The sequence below is a fragment of the Amphibalanus amphitrite genome, unplaced genomic scaffold, assembly GCF_019059575.1.
Source record: "Amphibalanus amphitrite isolate SeventyFive unplaced genomic scaffold, NRLGWU_Aamphi_draft 000189F_arrow, whole genome shotgun sequence".
NCBI classification, from domain to species: Eukaryota; Metazoa; Arthropoda; class Thecostraca; order Balanomorpha; family Balanidae; genus Amphibalanus; species Amphibalanus amphitrite.
Genome location: NW_024881684.1, coordinates 539,739 through 563,525, shown reverse-complemented (window position 1 = coordinate 563,525; position 23,787 = coordinate 539,739). Strand labels below are relative to the sequence as shown.

General features: G+C 49.4%; 2 protein-coding genes across 2 annotated transcripts; both read left to right on the top strand.

Moving 5' to 3' along the window:
• The first annotated feature begins 15,832 nt into the window (after positions 1-15,832).
• On the top strand, positions 15,833-19,635 carry LOC122384422 (uncharacterized protein K02A2.6-like). The gene is made up of 5 exons (XM_043371805.1): positions 15,833-15,908; positions 16,977-17,226; positions 17,437-17,779; positions 17,832-19,573; positions 19,626-19,635. Exons 1-5 carry the CDS (start codon positions 15,833-15,835, stop codon positions 19,633-19,635), a joined length of 2,421 nt encoding a protein of 806 aa, XP_043227740.1.
• Positions 19,636-19,651: 16 nt separating this feature from the next.
• LOC122384421 lies at positions 19,652-23,787 on the top strand. Its single transcript, XM_043371803.1, has 3 exons — positions 19,652-20,033; positions 21,834-22,087; positions 23,594-23,787. The coding sequence occupies exons 1-3, from the start codon at positions 19,735-19,737 to the stop codon at positions 23,785-23,787; spliced, it is 747 nt and encodes a 248-aa protein (XP_043227738.1). The 5' UTR covers positions 19,652-19,734.

Genomic DNA, 23,787 nt, shown 5'->3' with positions numbered 1-23,787 from the left:
GAATCAGTTTTTTGGTACCAGACGGAAGACCAAATATTAGTTGTCCAAAATTGCTCATTAATGAGTCACACAATCGTTAAAATCGTTAAAAATAAGTGACGTTTCGGTTTATTGTCTCTAAACCATTATCAAACAAGTCGTTCACGAATCGAAAAACACAGTACCAGATGCAGTTGTTTACATAATACATGACAAAATGTCTCGTGAATAGGGGTAAGACCACTTCTTTTAGACATATACACAAAAATACCTATCACCTAAGAAGGAATTGCGCAACGTACGGGTGACTAGACTAGTCACATACAAGGCTAATCACACGGACACATCGTTCTTGACGTCCGGATTAGCGCCACAGGCCTAGTGTGACACATGAGTTGACCTGTTTGTTGAGTGTTGGTGTGTGCTGTCTAATGAGTAAGGCTTCAGCAATGAAGAGTCTATATTTGTTGTGTTCTGTTTTGATGATGTCTGTGTTTTCTGTGAGATGTTTTCTGGTGAGTGTTGTGTGGTGTTCTTGGTTCATGTGCTGTTTGGGGGCCCCATCCCTCAAGTGCATGGTGAGGCGTCGCGAAAGTGACGTAGTTGTAGCACCGATGTAGCTTATATCTCGAAGCCTACAATCTTCGAAAGGACAAGAAAAACGATAAACTACATTGGTGCACTTCAACTTGTCATTTTTGCTGTGTGTGTTGTTTCGTATGAGCAGGTCTTTTGTCTTACTATTCCTGTAGTAAATGACCAATAGTAAACGGTCATTCTCGTCAACGCATTTTACATGGCCATATATGATGTCTCTAATAACTCGCTCGTCTATTTTATATGCAGTTGACATCTGGTTGCGGTAGAAAATTCGGATTTTTCTACCGCTGTTCGTCCCGTTTGTCCCGTTTGTGTCGTCCGTCCCGTTTGTCCCATTACTCTCATTTGTCCCGTTTGCACCGTTCGTCTCATCTGTCCCGTTTGTCATGTTACCTTTTTCGATCTCCTTGTCCAGGTAAGTTCTGATTTCGTCATCTATCTCTTGGTTTGAATATCCATTGTTAACTAATATCTGCTTAATCCTAGTGAATTCTACATGTAACAAATCCCATGACGAACATACTTTTACCGCTCTTCGTATAAAAGCACGGATAACACTCTTTTTGTATCTGGAAGGACACTCACTGATCCCATTCAAACATTTTCCAGCGTCAGTAGCTTTGCGATGCACTGACGTGATGAAAGTGTTTGTTTGGGTTTTGACCATCACATCCAGAAAAGGAAGTTTACTCTCGACACTCAGTTCAAAAGTAAATTTTAGAATGGAGCTCGATTCTAACTTAGATATTATTGCATGAAGATGCTCCTCGTTTCTGACGTCTACAAAAATGTCGTCTACGTATCGACAATAGATATTGGGGGCTACGTCCGCGTCTTCTAAAAGTTTTCCCTCTACTTCACACATATAAAAATTGGCAAATAGAGGCCCTAACGGTGAACCCATTGCAATCCCATCCTTTTGCCGATACAGCTGGCCATCGGGGCCACGAAATGGGGACTCAGTTGTGCAGGCCCGGAGTAACTTTTCAAGAATCTCCCTAGATAGTTGAAGGGGAGGTAGTGTCGAGCTGTTGTAGACCTTGTCAAGGATGATACTAATAGTCTCCTCAACTGGGACATTAGTGAAAAGGCTTTCTACATCTATGGAAGCCAGTATGCCTGAGGGCTGTCTGCCTCTAAGGAGGTCGATAAACTCCTCTGTAGATCTGAGGTTGTGTCCAGTTGGCAGGTAAGGCTGTAGCAGGGTGTTCAGGCGTTTGGCTAGCATGTACGTGGGTGTTGGTACCTGTGATCACAGGTACCAACACCCACGTACATGCTAGCCAAACGCCTGAACACCCTGCTACAGCCTTACCTGCCAACTGGACACAACCTCAGATCTACAGAGGAGTTTATCGACCTCCTTAGAGGCAGACAGCCCTCAGGCATACTGGCTTCCATAGATGTAGAAAGCCTTTTCACTAATGTCCCAGTTGAGGAGACTATTAGTATCATCCTTGACAAGGTCTACAACAGCTCGACACTACCTCCCCGTTAGGCGGCACGGGCGGACATCGATAGCAGCGCCTCTATCGGTCACTAGGGAAAGCTGGGCTGTAGGCGACGAAATACCGGCTGAGTTGTCACACGTTGAATAGGTTTATAGCCATCCGTCTTGTGAAAAAGTTGAACTTTTGCCTTTAATATTTCTACAGGCAATTTTAGAAGTGTCTTCACATGGATTACAAAACCGTTTAGATTATTGTATTCACTTCGAGCCTTTCCTATTGTTCTTGATGATGCGGGAACTATTTATAATTAGTGTTTCTAGCTTAGTAAAAGAACATACTGTGCAAACGATGAAAAAAAGCATAAATGGAAGATTTTAAATGCAATTTTCTCTAACAATTAATGGTAAATTCTTTACAAATCAAGGAAAAGGTGCATGCTAACTAATAATTTAAAGTTCTTGGGGCCATTTGTTTTCTTCTTTTCTTACGTCGCCCCAATGGCCGCGAATACACTTGTGATAACGCCTATCGCCTTCAACTATCTAGGGAGATTCTTGAAAAGTTACTCCGGGCCTGCACAACTGAGTCCCCATTTCGTGGCCCCGATGGCCAGCTGTATCGGCAAAAGGATGGGATTGCAATGGGTTCACCGTTAGGGCCTCTATTTGCCAATTTTTATATGTGTGAAGTAGAGGGAAAACTTTTAGAAGACGCGGACGTAGCCCCCAATATCTATTGTCGATACGTAGACGACATTTTTGTAGACGTCAGAAACGAGGAGCATCTTCATGCAATAATATCTAAGTTAGAATCGAGCTCCATTCTAAAATTTACTTTTGAACTGAGTGTCGAGAGTAAACTTCCTTTTCTGGATGTGATGGTCAAAACCCAAACAAACACTTTCATCACGTCAGTGCATCGCAAAGCTACTGACGCTGGAAAATGTTTGAATGGGATCAGTGAGTGTCCTTCCAGATACAAAAAGAGTGTTATCCGTGCTTTTATACGAAGAGCGGTAAAAGTATGTTCGTCATGGGATTTGTTACATGTAGAATTCACTAGGATTAAGCAGATATTAGTTAACAATGGATATTCAAACCAAGAGATAGATGACGAAATCAGAACTTACCTGGACAAGGAGATCGAAAAAGGTAACATGACAAACGGGACAGATGAGACGAACGGTGCAAACGGGACAAATGAGAGTAATGGGACAAACGGGACGGACGACACAAACGGGACAAACGGGACGAACAGCGGTAGAAAAATCCGAATTTTCTACCGCAACCAGATGTCAACTGCATATAAAATAGACGAGCGAGTTATTAGAGACATCATATATGGCCATGTAAAATGCGTTGACGAGAATGACCGTTTACTATTGGTCATTTACTACAGGAATAGTAAGACAAAAGACCTGCTCATACGAAACAACACACACAGCAAAAATGACAAGTTGAAGTGCACCAATGTAGTTTATCGTTTTTCTTGTCCTTTCGAAGATTGTAGGCTTCGAGATATAAGCTACATCGGTGCTACAACTACGTCACTTTCGCGACGCCTCACCATGCACTTGAGGGATGGGGCCCCCAAACAGCACATGAACCAAGAACACCACACAACACTCACCAGAAAACATCTCACAGAAAACACAGACATCATCAAAACAGAACACAACAAATATAGACTCTTCATTGCTGAAGCCTTACTCATTAGACAGCACACACCAACACTCAACAAACAGGTCAACTCATGTGTCACACTAGGCCTGTGGCGCTAATCCGGACGTCAAGAACGATGTGTCCGTGTGATTAGCCTTGTATGTGACTAGTCTAGTCACCCGTACGTTGCGCAATTCCTTCTTAGGTGATAGGTATTTTTGTGTATATGTCTAAAAGAAGTGGTCTTACCCCTATTCACGAGACATTTTGTCATGTATTATGTAAACAACTGCATCTGGTACTGTGTTTTTCGATTCGTGAACGACTTGTTTGATAATGGTTTAGAGACAATAAACCGAAACGTCACTTATTTTTAACGATTTTAACGATTGTGTGACTCATTAATGAGCAATTTTGGACAACTAATATTTGGTCTTCCGTCTGGTACCAAAAAACTGATTCGCACTATAGAAAGAACCAACCGAAAGCTTGCTAAAGCTCACAACTCCTTGGTCTACAATGAAACATATATATATATATATATATATATATATATATATATATATATATATATATATATATATATATATATATATATATATGTGTGTATATATATATATATATATATATATATATATATATATATATATATATATATATATATATATATATATATATATATATATATGTATATATATATATATATATATATATATATATATATATATATATATATATATATATATATATATATATATATATATATATATATATATATAACATTTGTAAATTGCAAAGCGTCATTGGCATGTTTTGCAACATCACAGGCGGAGCTAGAGGCTTGCAACTATCCCTATGTAAACGCGGCTGTTATCCGCGGCTGCCAGAAAGCCACGCGGGCCGCCACTCAGGCGAACGGTGGCTCGCGCCCTGACCTCGCCTGAGGGGCCGTGACGTCAGTGTCACCGGCCGGCGTTCAGAGCCAGCCGGCCGAGCCGCAATCTGCGCGGCGCGGGCGAGCAGTGAGGGCCGGCGGCGGGCGCGGCTGAGATAGCTGGAAGATGAAAGATAGCGCCACTTGTCTGCGTGTGATGTGATTGTTGCTTTGACTGGTAAGTGAAAGTACCATTTACGAGTAGCATTTGCAAGATTGTGCCTTGTAATATCGTGCGGTCTAGGCTCTAGTTCATTGTAGCTCTAGCCTCTAAGGTGTTGACATGTTTGATCTAGCCTGTCGCACTGTTACAGGAAGTGGTGCAGGTATTTTTGTGATTTTTTAATGAATTGAATATGTCTGATTTTCCCTCATGTCTTCCCGCAGACGTCCTGCAACTCGTCAGCGCGCCTTGTGGCAGGCCTACTGTCGGCAAGGCGGTAGCGAAGTGGCTGTCCGGAAGCTGCGACCGGAACGGGGGTGCGCAGACGTCTAGTCAGGCACTGCCAGCTGCCTAGGGACATCGAGGCCGCAAATGAGCCGGTGCCTAACTGTCCGCCGAGTGATCCTCCCAGTGAGGGTTAGTGAAGAAGTGAACTTCCACCAGTTCTGGCGTGCTAGCGGCTAGCGCTAGAGCCGGCAGAACCCAATTCCGTCCCACGCCCCCATGGGGGCGCCCCTGGGCCCCATGCCATGCCCCATCACCGATGCCGCCGTTGTCGTTTTTTTTTTGTAAACTGACCTGTGTGATGTATTGAAATATACACTTCTTACATGCCTTTTTTACAAGTCTAGAGAACGGGAAGAGAGCGTCGGAAACACATTCTGAGTATGTTGCGAACACGTTGAGAGGACGTTGCGAAAATGTTTAGGACGTTTACTCAGGGTCGCAGGGACGGCAATACGAAGTAGCGACAACGTGGTGCGCACGTGATAAAAACATCGCAGAGACGTTGCCAAAGCGTTCTATGCTCCCTGTAGTCACGTTGCGGAAACGTGGTGACAATGTTCCAGAAACACTGTTGGCACGTTACAGAAAACATTTCATAACGTTGGCGGGACGTTGTAAGAACAGTTTTGGGACGTCACGGCCACGTTACAGAAACGTTGTGATGACATTCAAATGCATGGTCGGATGACGTTGTCACGCCGTTGTCTGGAGTCTACAAAATTACGTTGTCACAACGATAAATCGGAACGTTGTGGTAACCATTTGACAACGTTTAAAGGTAGTGTGCCACCTTTGAAAGATTTCCCGTTTTATTTTTCCTAGGATAAGAAGCTTCTGTTTTTACCTAATATCGCAAAAAAAATCAAAAATGGGCCTGGAATAGTGCCTTTTTCGCCTAAAAGTTTATCGGTTTTTAGATATGTATAACAACTGTAGTGGGCTCACCTGCAAACAGGCGTCGGGCAACAATCGCGAATGCGGCGCACTTGTGACAATAAGCAAAGGTCATTATAGTGTTACGACCATACGACGTACGGGAATGAGTTATCAGCTGTCTAATCGTAGACAACACAATGTCGAGCCTTAAACTGTAAGCCTGTATTGGTATTGTTTCTTAAATTTGGCTGTCGAACATTAATTTGTGGTTTGAAATATGATTTTATGTAAAATAATTGATATGAAACAGCCGTCTCTTAAGTTATGACCCCATTACACCACACAAAAGTGGCAGAAATGACAATGATCAGCTGACGCATTTTTCTTGGCCGAAGTCAGAGCGCGCGGCCCGACGCACCACGCGTATTTGGAAATTCCGACCTCGACGAGCATCAGAAGCCACCTAACAGGCGTGTTCGAAACCGCAGGAGATGATGATGAACGGGTTTATCGAAACTTGATTGGATGAGCCTATCGGTAATAGCGATTTTAGTGTGTGCATTTATTGTTCATAGTGGTGTGAAATGTGGTTGGGGTACGACCGACAACCCGTCGGGGCGAATTTCGCACTGGGGTACTCAAAATTTGAAGAATTTAAGACGTTTCCATAAGTTTTGAAGGTATGGATAAGTTCTAAAAATCCGGTTCTCCTTATCCGGGTCATTAACTCCATATGGTCCAAGAAAGCTGGCACACTACCTTTAAACGACGTAACAACGGCAAATTGTTAGCTGGGGGTCAGGTCAGCACCCCCAGGTCACGAAGTTGGTCGAAAGAGGTCATGTCGCATATCATTCGATTCGGCAGGTCTTCCTGAGTCCATTGGTGGCTTTCCCGACTCGCTAGCTCAATTTGATCGGGAGTTATTGAAGAAAAATTGTGACCCTTGTGACGTCACAAATGACGTCACGCAAGGGCAACAATGCAAATATGAAGCGTAGAACCTTGCAAGGAGTGCATGAAATCATGATTCTATATGCTTGAGATAGTTTCAGATCATTCTCGGCGCCAAAATAGCAGTTTTCATATTTCCCCATTGACTTATAAGGGTTTAACGTATTAGTTCCTTATATCTGAGGATTTTTTAGGATTTCATCTTGTTCTCCACTCAATTCTGCGTAAGATGCTGGGTTCCGTGTCCACATAGCTTGAACGTAACGGATGCAGCGACCGAAAACGTAAATCGAGGTCCCGAATTCCCTATTCCCCAACACAGGCGGCGGCCGCTTTCTGGTCTGCGCAACATGGCGGCACCGTTGGACACCATCTGGCGGCCGATGCGCATTCCACATTATAGAGTTCAGTGGACCGCACAGACAAAGTGGAAGATTCTAATATAATATTCACATAGGTATGCAAAAACACAGACGCAGACGAGCTGGTGTAAAAAGAAAACTAAACGAGGCTTTGTAGCATTTAGGGTTTGTAAAATATAATGTGAAACCTTCTATTCATTGCGTTAAGAGGGTTGAACCTGTCTCGAAACTTCGATAAGCTCAGCTTATTTAAGAGGCGCTCAATGGCTCCGTTCGATTTCACAGAGATAATAGAGTGAGAAAAGTTGGCGCGCGTTTGGCGATCGGAATGGTCGTAATTGTGCGATCGACCACCGTCGGCCAGTGGGAGCACAGCCTCCGCGCACAGCCGTCTCTCCATAGGCGAGCCGGAGTGGGGCAAAGCTCTTATACGGCCTTGGGGCAAAGCGGTCACCCTTCGTCTCAGCCCTGCACAGCTGGCGTCAACTCGTTTGTGGTTGCCAACATAGGTGTCAATTTGTATGCTTTTGTGGGTGCCCGGGCACCCACAATACTGAGTTGGGCACCCCCCAAGGTGCCCTGGGCACCCACAACCAAAGTTGGTACTGGCATCATGAATCATCACTGTTAAGGTTCTTTGAACGCATTGTTTTCTCTATTATCGTACATAAGAATGCATTGTTAAGAATAAACGCGATTTTTATTGCCTAATTTATACCAGATAAAGCATTTGGTAGCCATCGACGCATTCGTGCCGCGTCAATGGGTTTCCGGTTCCGGACTTCCTGGAGTTTTGCTTTGAGTGGCGAGATAGTCTTTTGGTCCGAAATATCATGGTTTAGGCCGACGACAGGAATCGGCATTCCGCGCCAACTTCGCACCGACGGGGACGGATACCTGCCCCGGTGATATCTCGAGAACAAAGCAAGCTAGGGACAAGCGGTAAATAAAATGGGATACAGACGGACAAGGTCTACAATTTTTACTGAGGTCATTTTCGGGTCAGGTCAAAAATGACGTCACAGGGGTAAAAGAGTCCAGATAGCGGCGTTTAAGGTAGACAGTTTTCCACGGATAACGATTGAAGTAATCAAGTTAGGACAAAGCTGAGACACACTGACAGAAATGTTCACTCCAAAGAAAAGAGTCAAGTGGTTCCATTTCTAACCCTGAGCTGAGAGTACATTTGCTCCACTTACTGCACTAAAAGGTGTAGCATGACTTGTTTTATAATGAAAAGGTGTAGGCATACCACAATTATAGTAAACCACCACTTGAAAATACAGTAAATGAGCGCGTACCTCATGGTAACCTTACACCCCCTAGAGTAGTCCACTTACCAAGGGTTACGACTACTCTATAGGTGGTGTAAGCTTACCACGAAGTAGGTAGAGTATGTCTAACAATAATGTACCCTCGCCACTCCGCGGCGCTGGTGTCGCGAGCCGGTGCTTGGCTGAATCCGCACCGAGAGACTACGTATTCCCGTTGCTCGGTGAGAGCTACGCAGCGGCCGATAGTAGCGTAACCCAAGCCTCCGTGACACGACCCCGAGAAGGAGGGAGGGGAGCGGGCGGGGCTACGCGTGTAGGGATGGGTGCTCCGGTAAGCTGGCAGCTGTCGCGGCCAAAGGTCAAGGGGTTACACTCCAAGCGAACGGACGCTGATGTGGGTTCGTGGGGATCGTGAACTTATGTGTGGTCTTGCGATGCACGGGTGATACGCCAGGTCTAAGCCAAAGGAGTCAGGGGACTAGGGAAGAGCTGAATAAAAATGACTGGTCAACTACGGTGAATAATGGTGCTGAAAAATGGAAAGTAGGGGAAGGTGGGGTAAGACGGCCCAGCGGGGCAAAACGGACCACCAGCCCTCCCGGCTGAACCGCTGCTGGTATCTACTGCTTTATGCACTCACTATGTTTGTTTTCCTTCGTAACAATGGCCACCTTGAGCTCATACTGCTAGGATGCATAGCCTTTGAGTTATTGAGAAAAATGTTGTTTTTCGTCAAACCGATCTAATATAAGAGGTCTACGGGTGATTCAATTACGGCGCCTTTCTTGCATGATAAGTTTCTATTTTGCACTAAACTGTGAAGAACAAAGTTATAAACTTAGTTATAGTCACACTTTAGGAAAGGCAAGGTTTTGCAATGTTGGGCTATTTGACATATACGTCATATGATGTAAATGGGAAAGGCAATGGGAACGTGTTGTTTTTATATTAAAATTGGTTACACATGTGTTTCGGGAATAATCCCTTGATCACACCATATAAAAGTAACTACCTATATCGAAATACAATCGAGGTCGAACGGGGTCGAATGGGGACGTTCACAGACACTCACAGATTAGCAATTCTATACATGACTGAAAACGTTACACTGCTTTTCGCCCGGAACCCCTACTTCCTGAAATCATTTTTCAAAATTAATTGAGCAGTGTGCTTGCTGAGTTTTACTTTACCCGAATTCCCATTGAAATTACTAATCGTAGAAATAAACGCTGCTTCCACCGCCTGTCGGTTACGCTTATTTAATCCCACGCATAGGTTTGACATCGCCGACCAGTTTGGCAAATGCCGCGCGTCATCCACATGCTGCACTATGGCGTTAGATTCTTGGTGATTCCGCAAATCTCTTTTGTGTTCCTCTACCCGTTTAGCTGCACCCCTGTATGTTTCCCCTATGTAGCTTTTTTACAAACGCCACATGGAATTTTATAAACCACACTGTTTTGGTTGCTTGCTTTCTTCTTGCGCCGTAAAATATCCTTAATTGTTGAACCCGATGGAGATGTAATGTTTATGGAGATGTAATCTCCATCGGGTTCAACAATTAAGGATATTTTACGGCGCAAGAAGAAAGCAAGCAACCAAAACAGTGTGGTTTATAAAATTCCATGTGGCGTTTGTAAAAAAAGCTACATAGGGGAAACATACAGGGGTGCAGCTAAACGGGTAGAGGAACACAAAAGAGATTTGCGGAATCACCAAGAATCTAACGCCATAGTGCAGCATGTGGATGACGCGCGGCATTTGCCAAACTGGTCGCCGATGTCAAACCTATGCGTGGGATTAAATAAGCGTAACCGACAGGCGGTGGAAGCAGCGTTTATTTCTACGATTAGTAATTTCAATGGGAATTCGGGTAAAGTAAAACTCAGCAAGCACACTGCTCAATTAATTTTGAAAAATGATTTCAGGAAGTAGGGGTTCCGGGCGAAAAGCAGTGTAACGTTTTCAGTCATGTATAGAATTGCTAATCTGTGAGTGTCTGTGAACGTCCCCATTCGACCCCGTTCGACCTCGATTGTATTTCGATATAGGTAGTTACTTTTATATGGTGTGATCAAGGGATTATTCCCGAAACACATGTGTAACCAATTTTAACCCGCGCACCGACGGGGGTCTGCGCCAACTTAGTACCGAGGGGGGGGGCGGATGACCGCCCCCCCTGAGATCTCGAGAACAAAGCAAGATAGCGACAAGCGGTAAACGGCATCGGATACGCACGGACAAGGTCTACAATTTTTACAAAGGTCATTTTCAGGTCAGGTCAAAGATGACGTCACAGGGGTCGAAAAAGTCAAAATGGCGGCGCTAGATATGGAGAGGGTTTTTTCTCGAATAACTTTCGAAGTAGTCAAGATAGGAACAAACTAAGGGCATCATCGTGATCCTCTCGTCAATCCGCATCGAATGATATATATGTTGACCTCGAAAGGTCAAGGTCAAAGGTTGACCTCAGGTCACGTGACCTCGAGGTCATCATGTATATCATTCGATGCGTCTTGACGAGCTGAACACAATGAGACCATCCGCGCGGCTGTATCTTGTTCCTGTAAGGAGTTATTGGCAAAAAACCTTTGGTGACCTTTGATGACGTCACATGACCTTACAGCTGCCCAACAGCAAAACAGACCTCAAGGTAGTGAAGGTTGATCGTATGTGAAGTCATGTATGGTATATGGGGCCATTCCGACCCGTTTTAGTGGTAAAAACAGGGAGTTGATTTTTCCCCCATTGACTTATAATGGGGAGGTCGCGAAATTGACCTGACCTTAGGTCACCGACATCAAAATTCCGAGATATACAAATTGTAGCTACTAATGACCTAATGACATCCTGCGACTTTCAAAGGCCTCCGACATCTACTGTAGCTCTGGCACGGTGACAAAGTTGCAAAAAAGTGACTTGAGGTTGGGTCATTCAAAGTGACCTGGTGACCTGACCTTAAAAGATAGGAGGTTCAAACTTGCACACCATGTGTAAAATTGATGAGAGAATAGTCATACCAAATTTCGCGGCGCTACGCGCCGCGGTTTTCCCGCTATCCGCGAAAAACCTCAGGGGGGGCGGATATCCGCCCCCCCCCCCGTCGGTGCGCGGGTTAATATAAAAACAACACGTTCCCATTGCCTTTCCCATTTATATCAATACGTCTATGTAATAATAATAACGTCATATGATAATGACAGAATTTAGATTTGGGGCAAGACGGACCACTGTGGTCCATCTTACCCTGTGGTGGTCCATTGTACCCTGCATATGGAAAGTTCTTTTCCAAAACATTGACACAAGTTTAAGTAAGCTAATTTTTCAGGAAGGAGTCTTTGTTGTATGTGAGCCATGCATGCAAGTGCTCAGTTAGCATGCATTCATGCCAAACGACAATCAACACACATTAGCTGCACTTCCATCACACATGAGTAAAGGATAAAGGCTCATTTTGTTATTTTACCATTCTGGTTACTTTTTCTTACAAGAGTAGAGAGCAGAAGTGTAACACACATGAACGGATAGCAGTCACTGCTGGGTGATCCGTCTTACCCCACGTTTTTTCTTGTCTGAGTTTTTGACATGTCCCTCTTAAGAGCATCCACCACCTAGATGTCTTTAATTTGAAATTTAGTCTTTACACATATCAACAGAGGAAGGATTGAGCATTCCGAAGACTATAAATAATATGAATTACCAGAGCAGTGTAGCAAGATATGCGGCCTCAAACCTTAGCTGGTCCGTCTTACCCCACCTTCCCCTATGGGTCAATGCAAGCCATCATGACTATAAACCACTTTTTTTAGGACGCAGAGGCCAGCATTGAATAACGATATCTGGATCGAAATTAGCATTGATTTATAATTACATGTCGAACTAATAGCGCTGCAAAACACACCCGAGAATAACACCTTAAAGGTAGTGTGCCACCTTCCAATGATTTCCCATTTTATTTTTCCTAGGATAAGAAGCTTCTGTTTTTACCTAATATCGCAAAAAAAAATCAAAAATAGGCCTGGAATAGTGCCTTTTTTGCCTAAAAGTTTATCGGTTTTTCGATATGTATAACAACTGTAGTGGGCTGACTTGCAAACAGGCGTCGGCAACAATCGCGAATGCGGCGCACGACAATGAGCAAAGGTCATTATAGAGTTACGACGTACGGGAATGAGTTATCAGCTGTCTAATCGTAGACAACACAATGTCGAACTAAACTGTAAGCCTGTATTGGTATTGTTTCTTTAATTTGGCTGTCGAACATTAATTTATGGTTTGAAATATGATTTTATGTGAAATAATTTATATGAAACAGCCGTCTCTTAAGTTATGACCCCATTTCACTACACGCAAGTGGCAGAAATGACAATGATCAGCTGACGCATTTTTCTTGGCCGAAGTCAGAGCGCGCGGCCCGACGCACCACGCGTATTTGGAAATTCCGACCTCGACGAGCATCAGAAGCCACCTAACAGTCGTGTTCGAAACCGCAGGAGATGATGATGAACGGGTTTATCGAAACTTGACTGGATGAGCCTATCAGTAATAGCGATTTTAGTGTGTGCATTTATTGTTCATAGTGGTGTGAAATGTGGTTGGGGTACGACCGACAATCCGTCGGGGCGAATTTCGCACTGGGGTACTCAAAATTTGAAGAATTTAAGACGTTTCCATGAGTTTTGAAGGTATGGATAAGTTCTAAAAATCCGGTTCTCCTTATCCGGGTCATTAACTCCATATGGTCCAAGAAAGCTGGCACACTACCTTAAAGTTGATCTCACCCGAAGAAAAGGCATACCATTTAATACGCCTGAGCTAGACAAACACGATGCTGCCAAAATCGCGGATCTGAGATCATTTTTGGCGAAGTTATTTACCAAAAACCGAACCTGTGCCTTGGGCCACTTGACCTGACCTCAGAATTCATCGGCTGACCTGAGTCCTTAAATTCGGGGACCAATCGGTGCATTTCGTAACGACGCAGTACGCACACCATCGTTTCTTTCGTGAGGCTCTAGCTCAGTTAACCCGGCAGTTTCTGGGGCATTTCGCCACCCACCGTTTGCTGGGGGGGGGGGGGCGTTAAACGCCCCCAGCCGATAACTCGAGAACCAATAGGCGCAGCGAAACGCACGAGGCGGCAAACGAAAGAACGCGACGAGACGCTTCAGATGAGTATTTCAAAGTTGAATTTTGAGGTCACAGGTCGGGTCAAGGTCAGGTCAAACACCTGAAATCGGGCTTTCAGTAGCATGGATTTCAGGACTTCGCAATGGGCGCCTCTCGTCATAAACTCTGTTAAAACGGTGCACAATCCATCATATAAGGCCTACAAGAGTGTCAGCTCCATGTAGGGGTCAATCAAGCATAGGTCAGGGTCAAGGTCAGGTCAACCGGGTAGGCACATATCCCCGAAAATCAAAACTGATATTCGCAGCCTGTGACACATGTTTTATGGGTAATTTGGGGCGTAGAACACGATGGTCACATTCATTTTATCATATGTGTACGTTTTTGGCTCAAAAACCTCAATTTAAGAAATGCATGTATCATGGTCGTGAAGTAGTCACGATAAATTGCCAAGATTCAGTTCAAGATTTTGGAAAATGCGGAACGATAATCAATAATCGAAGATAGCCATTTGATTGTTAATGGTATTGGCAGTCTAATGGCGTTTACGGCATGTCTGTATGTCTATTCTGTGATTTTATATGATTTTTTGAACATCTGCCGTTTTTGGTCGAAAACTCAGAAATCATGACGTCACTAAAACCTCGATGTCTCAAAAATTTTTCCGACCGATTTTTTTGAAACTTTGTCACAATAAACTTCAATCAATTCCTTACAGGTACCCAAAATTTGGCGCGCCTGCGGCGCGCCGTTTTTATGCTATGGCCCGGCGAAAAAAGTGGGGGCGTTTAACGCCCCCCCCCAGCAACTCGCGGGTTAAGGCCGTGTTACATTGCCGAATTTTGGCCACGACCTTGTCGCCGAATCCCGTCGTGTAGGAAATCGGCGAACAGTTTACCGACAGAGGCGAACAGTTCACCGACAGAGCCCGATTTGCAGAAAACGGGTGGGGGCCCCCCTAATCGTGCGCGGGTCGAAGCTGATCCATGACTCGGCGAACATCGCGAATGACTGGCGAATCTGTTGCGAATAGTCGTCGATACCTTGGCAACAAGTCGGCGCACGCAGCGACGTGTCGGCGGCGACTCGGCGACTGTTTGGCGATCATGTTCGTTTATTATAAATTCGGCGAACGGCCACGAAATTTTCATTTTTCATGAAATATTTGTGGCGGTCGTGACGAACCGTAAAAGTAGCGCGGTGGACACCGACTGGTCTGCGAAATGCCAAGACCGTGGAAGAAAGATCCCGAATCGGTCCGCGACATAGGATGACTTGCATATTCGTGCACATTCGTGTACCAAAATTCGGCAGTGTAAAGCCCTTGTTACACTGCCGAATTTTGGTACACGAATGTGCACGAATATGCAAGTCATCCTATGTCGCGGATCGATTCGGGATCTTTCTTCCACGGTCTTGGCATTTCGCAGACCAGTCGGTGCCCACCGCGCGACTTTTACGGTTCGTCACGACCGCCACGAATATTTCATGAAAAATGAAAATTTCGTGGCCGTTCGCCGAATTTATAATAAACGAACATGATCGCCAAACACTCGCCGAGTCACCGCCGACACGTCGCTACGTGCGCCGACTTGTTGCAAAGGTATCGCCGACTATTCGCAACAGATTCGCCATTCATTCGCGATGTTCGCCGAATCATGGATCAGCTTCGACCCGTGCACGATTAGGGGGGCCCCCACCCGTTGTCTGCAAATCGGGCTCTGTCGGCGAACTGTTCGCCTCTGTCGGTGAACTGTTCGCCGATTTCCTACACGACGTGATTCGGCGACAGGGTCGTGGCCAAAATTCGGCAGTGTAACACGGCCTTAACTGTTGTGTTTGTGTATAGGCCCCCCCCCCGAGGCCCCCTACTTGGACCGCCTCTGCGGCCCCACTGGGCCTGGTGCCTGTGAGCGCCCCTGCCGGCGCCAGCTGACCGTGCTCGCCAAGCGGCGTGACTGGCGCACGGGACGTGGGCTGGCGCTCGCCATACTTGTTTACGTTTCGTGTATCTCTTTCGGCTTAACGTTTCGCAGCAAATAAATCGCTTTAATCCGTTTATATATTTCCATTTCGAACCGATAAACGACAACTAAACATGGCGCGGTCGGTTAGTGGTTATGTGTGCGGATTTTAAAGTACAGTAAACAGTAATACGTGATGAGTGACATTGATAAGCTGACCCAGCTGCTCCTGCAGCAGGCCGAGCTGTCGGCGCAGCGCGAGGAGCGTCTCGGTCAGCTCGTGGAACGGCTAGTCGCTGATCGACAGCCGCCTGCTCTTGTCGTTGGGGACGATGCACTTCCGGCGACCCGGCCCACGGCGACCGCCCCGCCCGTGCGACTGCCGGCTGCCGCGACACCGGCGCCGCATCTGTCATCATCTACTTCGCTGCGTGACTTCGCCGTTTGGAGGGAGAAGCTGGATGGCTATATGCTTCTCACTGGCGCGTCATCACTACCCGTTACTGCCCAGCGAGCCGCTCTCCTAAGCCTCCTCGACGAGGACTGGCACCGGGTGCTGCGTTACGGCCTCAGCGTCACGGACGATTCTCCCCTCTCCGAGGTGGTGGACGCAATGGAGAGCCACCTCCGAAAACAACGCAGTGTCCTGGTGGACCGTCGAGCCTTCTACGCCCGGGTACAGGAGGAGGGCGAAAACTTTGATGAGTTTTTGTGTGATACGAAGGAACTCGCAGCGTTTTGTGACTTTTGCACGCATTGTTACGACTCACGTTTGCGTGATAAGATCGTGTGCGGCCTGCGAGGTGAAGAAACAGTGAAACGGCTGTTGGAGGATCCAGAACTCGACCTCAAGAAAGCCGTAGACATCTGTCGTGCGTCGGAAAACGCCCGCGCTACCTGCTCTGACCTCCGCGCGCCGAACGCATCGCTGAACCGGCTGTCAGCGTACCGCCGGTCAAAGTCGCGTGATGCGCGCCCCGCGGCCCAACCCGGCGGGCGTTCCGCGGGTGCAGCTGGCGTGCGCCGCCCCCTGGCGCGCGATGCGCGCCCCGCGGCCCAACCTGGCGGGCGCTCCGCGGCCGGCGCGCGCTGCTGCCGCTGCGGGCGGGCCGCCCACGCAGACCCGGCGGCGTGCCGCGCCACTTGCGCCACCTGTAACTCGTGCGGCCAGCGCGGCCACTTTGCAGTGGTATGTGTCCAGGTGGCGCGCGAGAGCACCGTTGCCCCCGTCGAGCACGCAGCACCAGAGCCGCACATCGGCCGTCTAATACGAGACGTCTATGTAAACGGCGTCTCTACACGGCCGACGCCTCCCGTGTCTGTTCGACTGTCCACCGCAGCTGGTGTGTTCACCATGGCGGCCCGGGCCGACTCCGGTGCCGAGGCGACAGTCATCGGAGAAGACAGCCTGTCTTCTATCTGCGTGGAACCAGCGCAGTTGGAGCCCTGTATCGGCCAGCCCTTCTCAGCAGTGGGGAGACACCCGCTCACCTGTATCGGGTCGTTCCAGGCTGCTCTGGAGCTGGGCGACCGATCGACCACCGCCGCCGTGTTCGTCATCAAGGAGATGACGGGCCTGCTACTCAGCTGGTTCGACTGTGTGGCGCTGGGGATTCTGCCGAGGGATTTTCCGGCACAGATCCGGTCTGTCGAGGACGCACCGCGCCCCACTGACGATGCCACTCTGTCTGGTGACGTCACACCCTCTGATGACGTCACACCGTCTGCACTGCCGGCCGCTGCCGGCTCTGCTCGATGCGCCAGCGACCGCCCTACCCCGTGTGAGACGCCGCGTGACAGGCTCTGTCCGGCCACCGGGGCCGAGACCGGCGGGCCGGCGCCGCCGGCCGATGGACCCAGCACGGCCGCCAGCCTCGGCGGTCCGCTGCCGGCCTGGAACAGCGACTCAGACCCACCGGAGGCGGTCCGTGCCGCTCATGCCGCCGCTCTGGTGCAGTGTTTCCCGCGCGTGTTCGGGCAAGATTCGACTCTCCGAGTCATGGACGGCGGCCCGATGAAGATCGAGCTCCGGCCCGACGCGAGTCCGACGTCGGTCACCGCCGCGAGACCGATTCCCTTCGCCTGGCGGGCGGAGGTGAAGGCGCAGCTGGACGACCTGCTGAACCGCGGCATCATCATACCCGTGGACTACATACCCGACGGAATGGTGTCATCCCATTTCGTGCGTGCCGAAGAACCCGTCCGGGTTTCGACTCTGCGTGGACCTGACGGGACTCAATCGGTACGTGAATCGACCCACGTACCCCTGCCGGTCTCCTCACGATGCCGTGACGAGTCTGCCCGCCGGGCACCGATGGATGTCGACTCTGGACGCCAAGATGGGCTACTTCCAGGTGCCGCTCGCTGAGTCAAGTCAGGACCTCACCTGCTTCATCACGCCGTGGGGCAGGTTCAAGTTCGTCCGCTGTCCGATGGGATGTAGTGCGTCTGGAGACGAGTACAACCGGCGCGGCGATGCAGCGCTCGGCGACATCCCAAACTGTGTCAAAATTGTTGATGACATCCTGGCCGTGGCACAGACGTACCGGCAACACCTGCAGCAGGTGATCGAAGTCCTCCGGCGCTGTGACGACCGAGGAATCACGCTGAACCCGCAGAAGTTCAAGTTCGCCCAGAATGAGGTCAAATTCTGCGGCTACAAGATCACACCGGCCGGCTACACCACCGACAATGAGAAGGCCCGCGCCATCGCTGATTTTCCGAGACCGGAAAACGTCACCGACCTGCGGTCCTTCATGGGTCTGGTGAATCAGCTGAGCGGCCTCACACCGGAGCTGGCAGGCTCGACTCAGGCCTTCAGAGACCTCCTCAAGTCGCGCCGGGTCTGGCGCTGGACTGAGCAGCACGAGGCAGCGTTTCTGCACACGAAGATTGTGCTATCGTCACTGCCGGTGATGGCATTCTTCGACCCGCAGCTGCCTACCGTGCTACAGACTGACGCTGCTAAAACCCGAGGGCTGGGTTTTGCACTGCTCCAGAAGCACGGCGAGGACTGGCGTGTGGTCCAGTATGGCTCACGGTTCCTGACAGATACCGAGAGTCGGTATGCCGTCATCGAGGTGGAGCTGGCTGCTGTACTCTGGGCCTGCAAGAAGTGTCATGTCTACCTGGCTGGCATGCCGCACTTCGACCTGGTGGTCGACCACCGGCCGCTGGTGACCATCCTGAACTACAAGCAGCTCAACTCGATCGACAACCCGCGTCTGCAGAGGATGAGAGAGAAGTTGTCGGCCTACAGCTTCACCACCAGCTGGCAGAAGGGTTCGAGTCACGTGATCCCAGACGCGCTCTCACGAGCGCCCACCAGCGATCCCGCCGCCGCCGACGACGGAGAGGTGGACGCAGCGGACGACCCGCTACACGCCTGCGTCATTGCCGCGCTGCAGGCCTCCGATCGGTCGGAAGACGGCGTCCAGCTGGCCCCGCTGATCGACTCAGCACTCGAGAGAGTCCGCGCCGCCGCGGAGCGCGACCCCGAGCACCGGGCTCTCAGTGATGTGATCCTCGCCGGATTCCCAGAGAACCGGCACGAGGCGCCCCCGGCAGTGCGAGCTTACTGGGGAGTGCGCCATCAGCTCGCCATCGACGACGGGCTGGTGGTATATGGCGCTCGGCTGGTCGTCCCGTCCGCCCTCCGGCGCGGTGTGTTGGAGAAGCTCCATGCCTCACACCAGGGCGTCGACCGCACCAAGCGCCGTGCCCGGCTCAGTGTGTACTGGCCGGGCATAGACAAACAGATCGCTGACACCGTCGCCGCCTGCGCTCAGTGCCGTCAGCGCCTGCCCAGTCACGCTCGGGAGCCGATGTGGCGGGAGGACGGCGCACCGACGCGCGTCTTCGAATCAGTCTCGGCCGACTACTTCTCCGCTGGAGGACACACGTACCTGGTGTACGTGGACCGGCTGTCCGGGTGGCCGTATGTCACTGTGTGTCCCCGCACGGCCTCGGCGGACCACCTGACGCGGCAGCTCCGACTGATGTTCTCGCGTCCCGACCGTGTTCCGGTCAGACGGCGGACCCCAGTTTGCATCGGGCACGCTCCGCCGGTTCCTCCAGCGCTGGGACGTACGACATGAGATGTCATCACCGCACTACCCGCGCTCTAACGGGCACGCGGAGGCCTGCGTGAAGACAGCAAAGAAGCTGGTGCTGGCTGCGTCTTCATCGGGCCAACTGGACCAGGACCAACTGGACCGAAGTCTGCTCGAACTCCGTAACACGCCCCGAGCAGACGGGCGGTCGCCGGCACAGGTGCTCTTTGGTCACCCGCTGCGCTCCGGTGTTCCCACGCACCACCGCGCCTTCGCTCCGGAGTGGCAGCGGGCGGCCGCTCTCTGCGAGGAAAAGGCTGCCGAGCTCCAGGAGCAGGCCGTCAGGTGGGGCATTCCACGTCAAATCGAACAAAAATCGGCTGTTTTGCACCTTACCATCAGCGATTTTATTATAAATTTGTGAGCGAGTTCCTGTGTGGCCCCGGACATTACATTGATGTTTTTTGCACATTCTGACCACAGGTCTTCTAAATATAGGGCATCAAATTTTTACAAAATGTTGCATCTTTATATTTTTGAACGACCATAACTTTGGTTGTACTTGTTTGATTTGAATGAAATAAACCTTACTATTTAGGTAATTTCTTAAGCATTTGTTTAGAATTGCACCTAATTAAATATATGACCTTGAAATTTGCTTAACTCTGTTCTTAAGCACAAATATTAAAATAGCAAAAAACACGTCACCTTCGATTTGGCTCATTTTCATATATTTTATTGCCTACCATATTCTTAACAACCTGTGAAAAAATTAGAGTGGGCCATTCATAAGTTTTGAAGAAAATTGCACATATGCAAACGTATGTTAGCACGCGCAGTGGAGGGGGAAGAGCGAATTTCGCCCACCCCTCCTGTTTTTCGCCAATATCTCATAAGATTAATGCGAAATTAATTATGGCTACCTGTCAAGAATTGAATTGGACATCTCATCGTGCAAACAATAAGAAAATCGGTTCACAACTGTTCTAGTAATAGCGGTGTAAAGTGAACATCCTGTCGCCGCAGCGACGCGGCGACTCGGCAGCCGGCGCCGACCGCTACGCGCCGCCTGAATTGTAGACTGTGCCGGGACGGAACGGAACGGTTCCGTCTTTACATCGCGCTCCCTACCGCTGATTACATTCGATTCGCGTCAAATTTTGTGAGAAGACTAAGAAATGTACAGGCAATCTTATGGTGAAAGAATTTTGAAAATCGGTTGGTAAACAATTGAAATATGAACGTGTAAACACAAAATTGTGATTGCTTTGTTTCCCGCATCGGCCGAGCCCGCCTCAGCCGGCGACATGTTACTCTTAGCAGGCCTCTAACTGCCATATTTATTATTGGATTAACTAGAAATTCCCCATTCATACTAAAAAATGTATGTTCTTTCGTATAGTGAAGATCAAAAGACGTGAAGATATCGTTGCGTGATAATGTTTTCGTTGAATTTACTTCATGATGCATTTCCACACGGCTCAAAATTCACCGCAAAATACCGTTTGCCTGAGACACTTTTACTATGGAACGTGAATGCTTGACTACGATGACTATGCATTTCCATTCTCGCAGAGTTTGGGATATCACTAATCAGCAATCATTCATTTCAGAAAGTGTGCACAAGCAAGCATGTCTTGACGCTGTCTTTCAAGGTCACGCGCGGTTGCGTGATGTTGATGCATGAAAACAGCGTTTGCCGCGAAAGTTATGAATGGCCCACTCCAATTTTTTCACAGATGGTTAGGAACATTGTGACGGACATAATATGTAAAAATTACCCAAATCGAAGGTGACGTGTTTTTTGCTATTTAAATTTTTCTGTTTTAATTCAAGGTCAAATGCATTTCAAGGTCACTTCAATTTAATTTTATAATTAAAAATCAAAGCCTTATCAATTGCCTATAAGACCCTGTTAATATCATTTTGATACCAGAAAAGGAACCAGAGTTATAGCCATTTAAAAAATTGATGTGTGGCATTTTTCGCTATATTCGATGACCTATATCTCAGCAATACGTTATCAAATTTCGAAAATATTATACGTAACTCAGTTTTGAACCATGCCCAGTCTGCCTACAAATTTTCAGAAAAATCGAAGGGGATGACGGATTTCGGTGTTTGATTTGACGTGGAATGCCCCAGGTGCTATAACAAGAGCACGCGCCGGCTGCCAGCGCTGAAGCTCGGCAGCCGCGTCGACATACAAGACCCCACCACCGGCCGATGGAACCGGATTGGAGTGATCGTGGGCGTCGGTCAGAGGCGCACGTACCTCGTCAAGACGGCCAGCGGCAGGGTCCTGTGGCGGAACCGCCGCTACCTCCGCCCGTACCGGCCGCTTCTGACGGAGCCCACCCCGCCTGTGGCTCCGTCCGCCCCGCGCCCGCCCGCTGCTGGTGCGCCCCAGCCGCCGCCGCCGCCGCCGCTGCCAGAGCGCACCGCTGTCGCCGCCGAGCGGGCAGTCCGACCCGCCGCTGGTGCGCCTGTGTGCCGCTCGCCGCCGGTGTGGTCACCCGAGGTGGAGACGGCCGCCGCCGCCGCTCTCCCGCGTCGTTCTCAACGGCAGCGCCGCGGCCCTGGTCGGCTCCCAGTTCGTTGGGGTGCGACCTCGTATGAGGAGTAAGACAACGTCGTGCAGTGTTGTGTTTTTGGTGTTTTCACGACTGTTGTCTCGAGGGGGAGATGTTGTGTTTGTGTATAGGCCCCCCCGAGGCCCCCTACTTGGACCGCCTCTGCGGCCCCACTGGGCCCGGTGCCTGTGAGCGCCCCTGCCGGCGCCAGCTGACCGTGCGCGCCAAGCGGCGTGACTGGCGCACGGGACGTGGGCTGGCGCTCGCCATAATTGTTTACGTTTCGTGTATCTCTTTCGGCTTAACGTTTCGCAGCAAATAAATCGCTTTAATCCGTTTATATATTTCCATTTCGAACCGATAAACGACAACTAAACGAAACAAGGGCTTTAAGCCCTTCATCCGCATCGAATCAATCCGTTAAGCAGCCGCCGTCAATCCGCATCGAATAACAAGGGCTTTGCGAATCGGCGAAGGGGGTTGTTTCCTCACTTCCAACCCCCCAACGCCCCTCGGTATTCAGAAAACCTGAAGGTCCGGTGAGGGTTAAAACGTTGCTCCTGAACGAGGAAGAAATGTAAGTCAAAGCTCTATAGACGTCCTGTTAGCACGCGCACCGACGGGGGTCTGCGCCAACTTAGTACCGACGGGGGGGGGCGGATGACCGCCCCCCCCCCCTGAGATCTCGAGAACGAAGCAAGATAGCGACAAGCGGTAAACGGCATCGGATACGCACAGACAAGGTCTACAATTTTTACAACGGTCATTTTCAGGTCAGGTCAAAAATGACGTCACAGGGGTAAAAAAAGTTAAAATGGCGGCGCTAGATATGGAGAGTTTTTCTCGAATAACTTTCGGATTAGTGAGGATAGGAACAAACTAAGGGCATCATCGTGATCCTCTCGTCAATCCGCATCGAAAAATATATATGTTGATCTCGAAAGGTCAAGGTCAAAGGTTGACCTCAGGTCACGTGACCTCGAGGTCATCATGTATATCATTGGATGCGTCTTGACGAGCTGAACACAATGAGACCATCCGCGCGGCTGCATCTTGTTCCTGTACTGAGTTATTGACAAAAAAACTTTGGTGACCTTTGATGACGTCACATGACCTTACAGCTGCCCAACAGCAAAACAGACCTCAAGGTACAAGCTTGACCTTGACCACGCCGCAAGCTTGACCAAGCTTGCGGCGTGGTCAAGGTCAGCCGCCGCGGCTGCGGCCGGCCTGGCTGCCGGTGGCCGGTGGGGTCGGGCCGTGGAGCGGCGGGGCGGCCGGACCGCCCGCGGACCGCGCCGCTGCTGTGTCCGGATGCCGGCTGTCCGGTAGGGGACGGACCGGCCGGTCCGGGCGACGGGGCGTCCGCGCCGGGCGGCGAATACAGGAGAGGCGCCATCGAGCCGACAGGGATGCAGTCCGGCGACACTGCGCCGCGCCGGTGCCGACTGATGGTGCCGCGCTGGTCGAACCGCCGCGTCTCACCTTACGACAGACGCGGCGGGCGGCTGCCCCTGCAGCTGTAG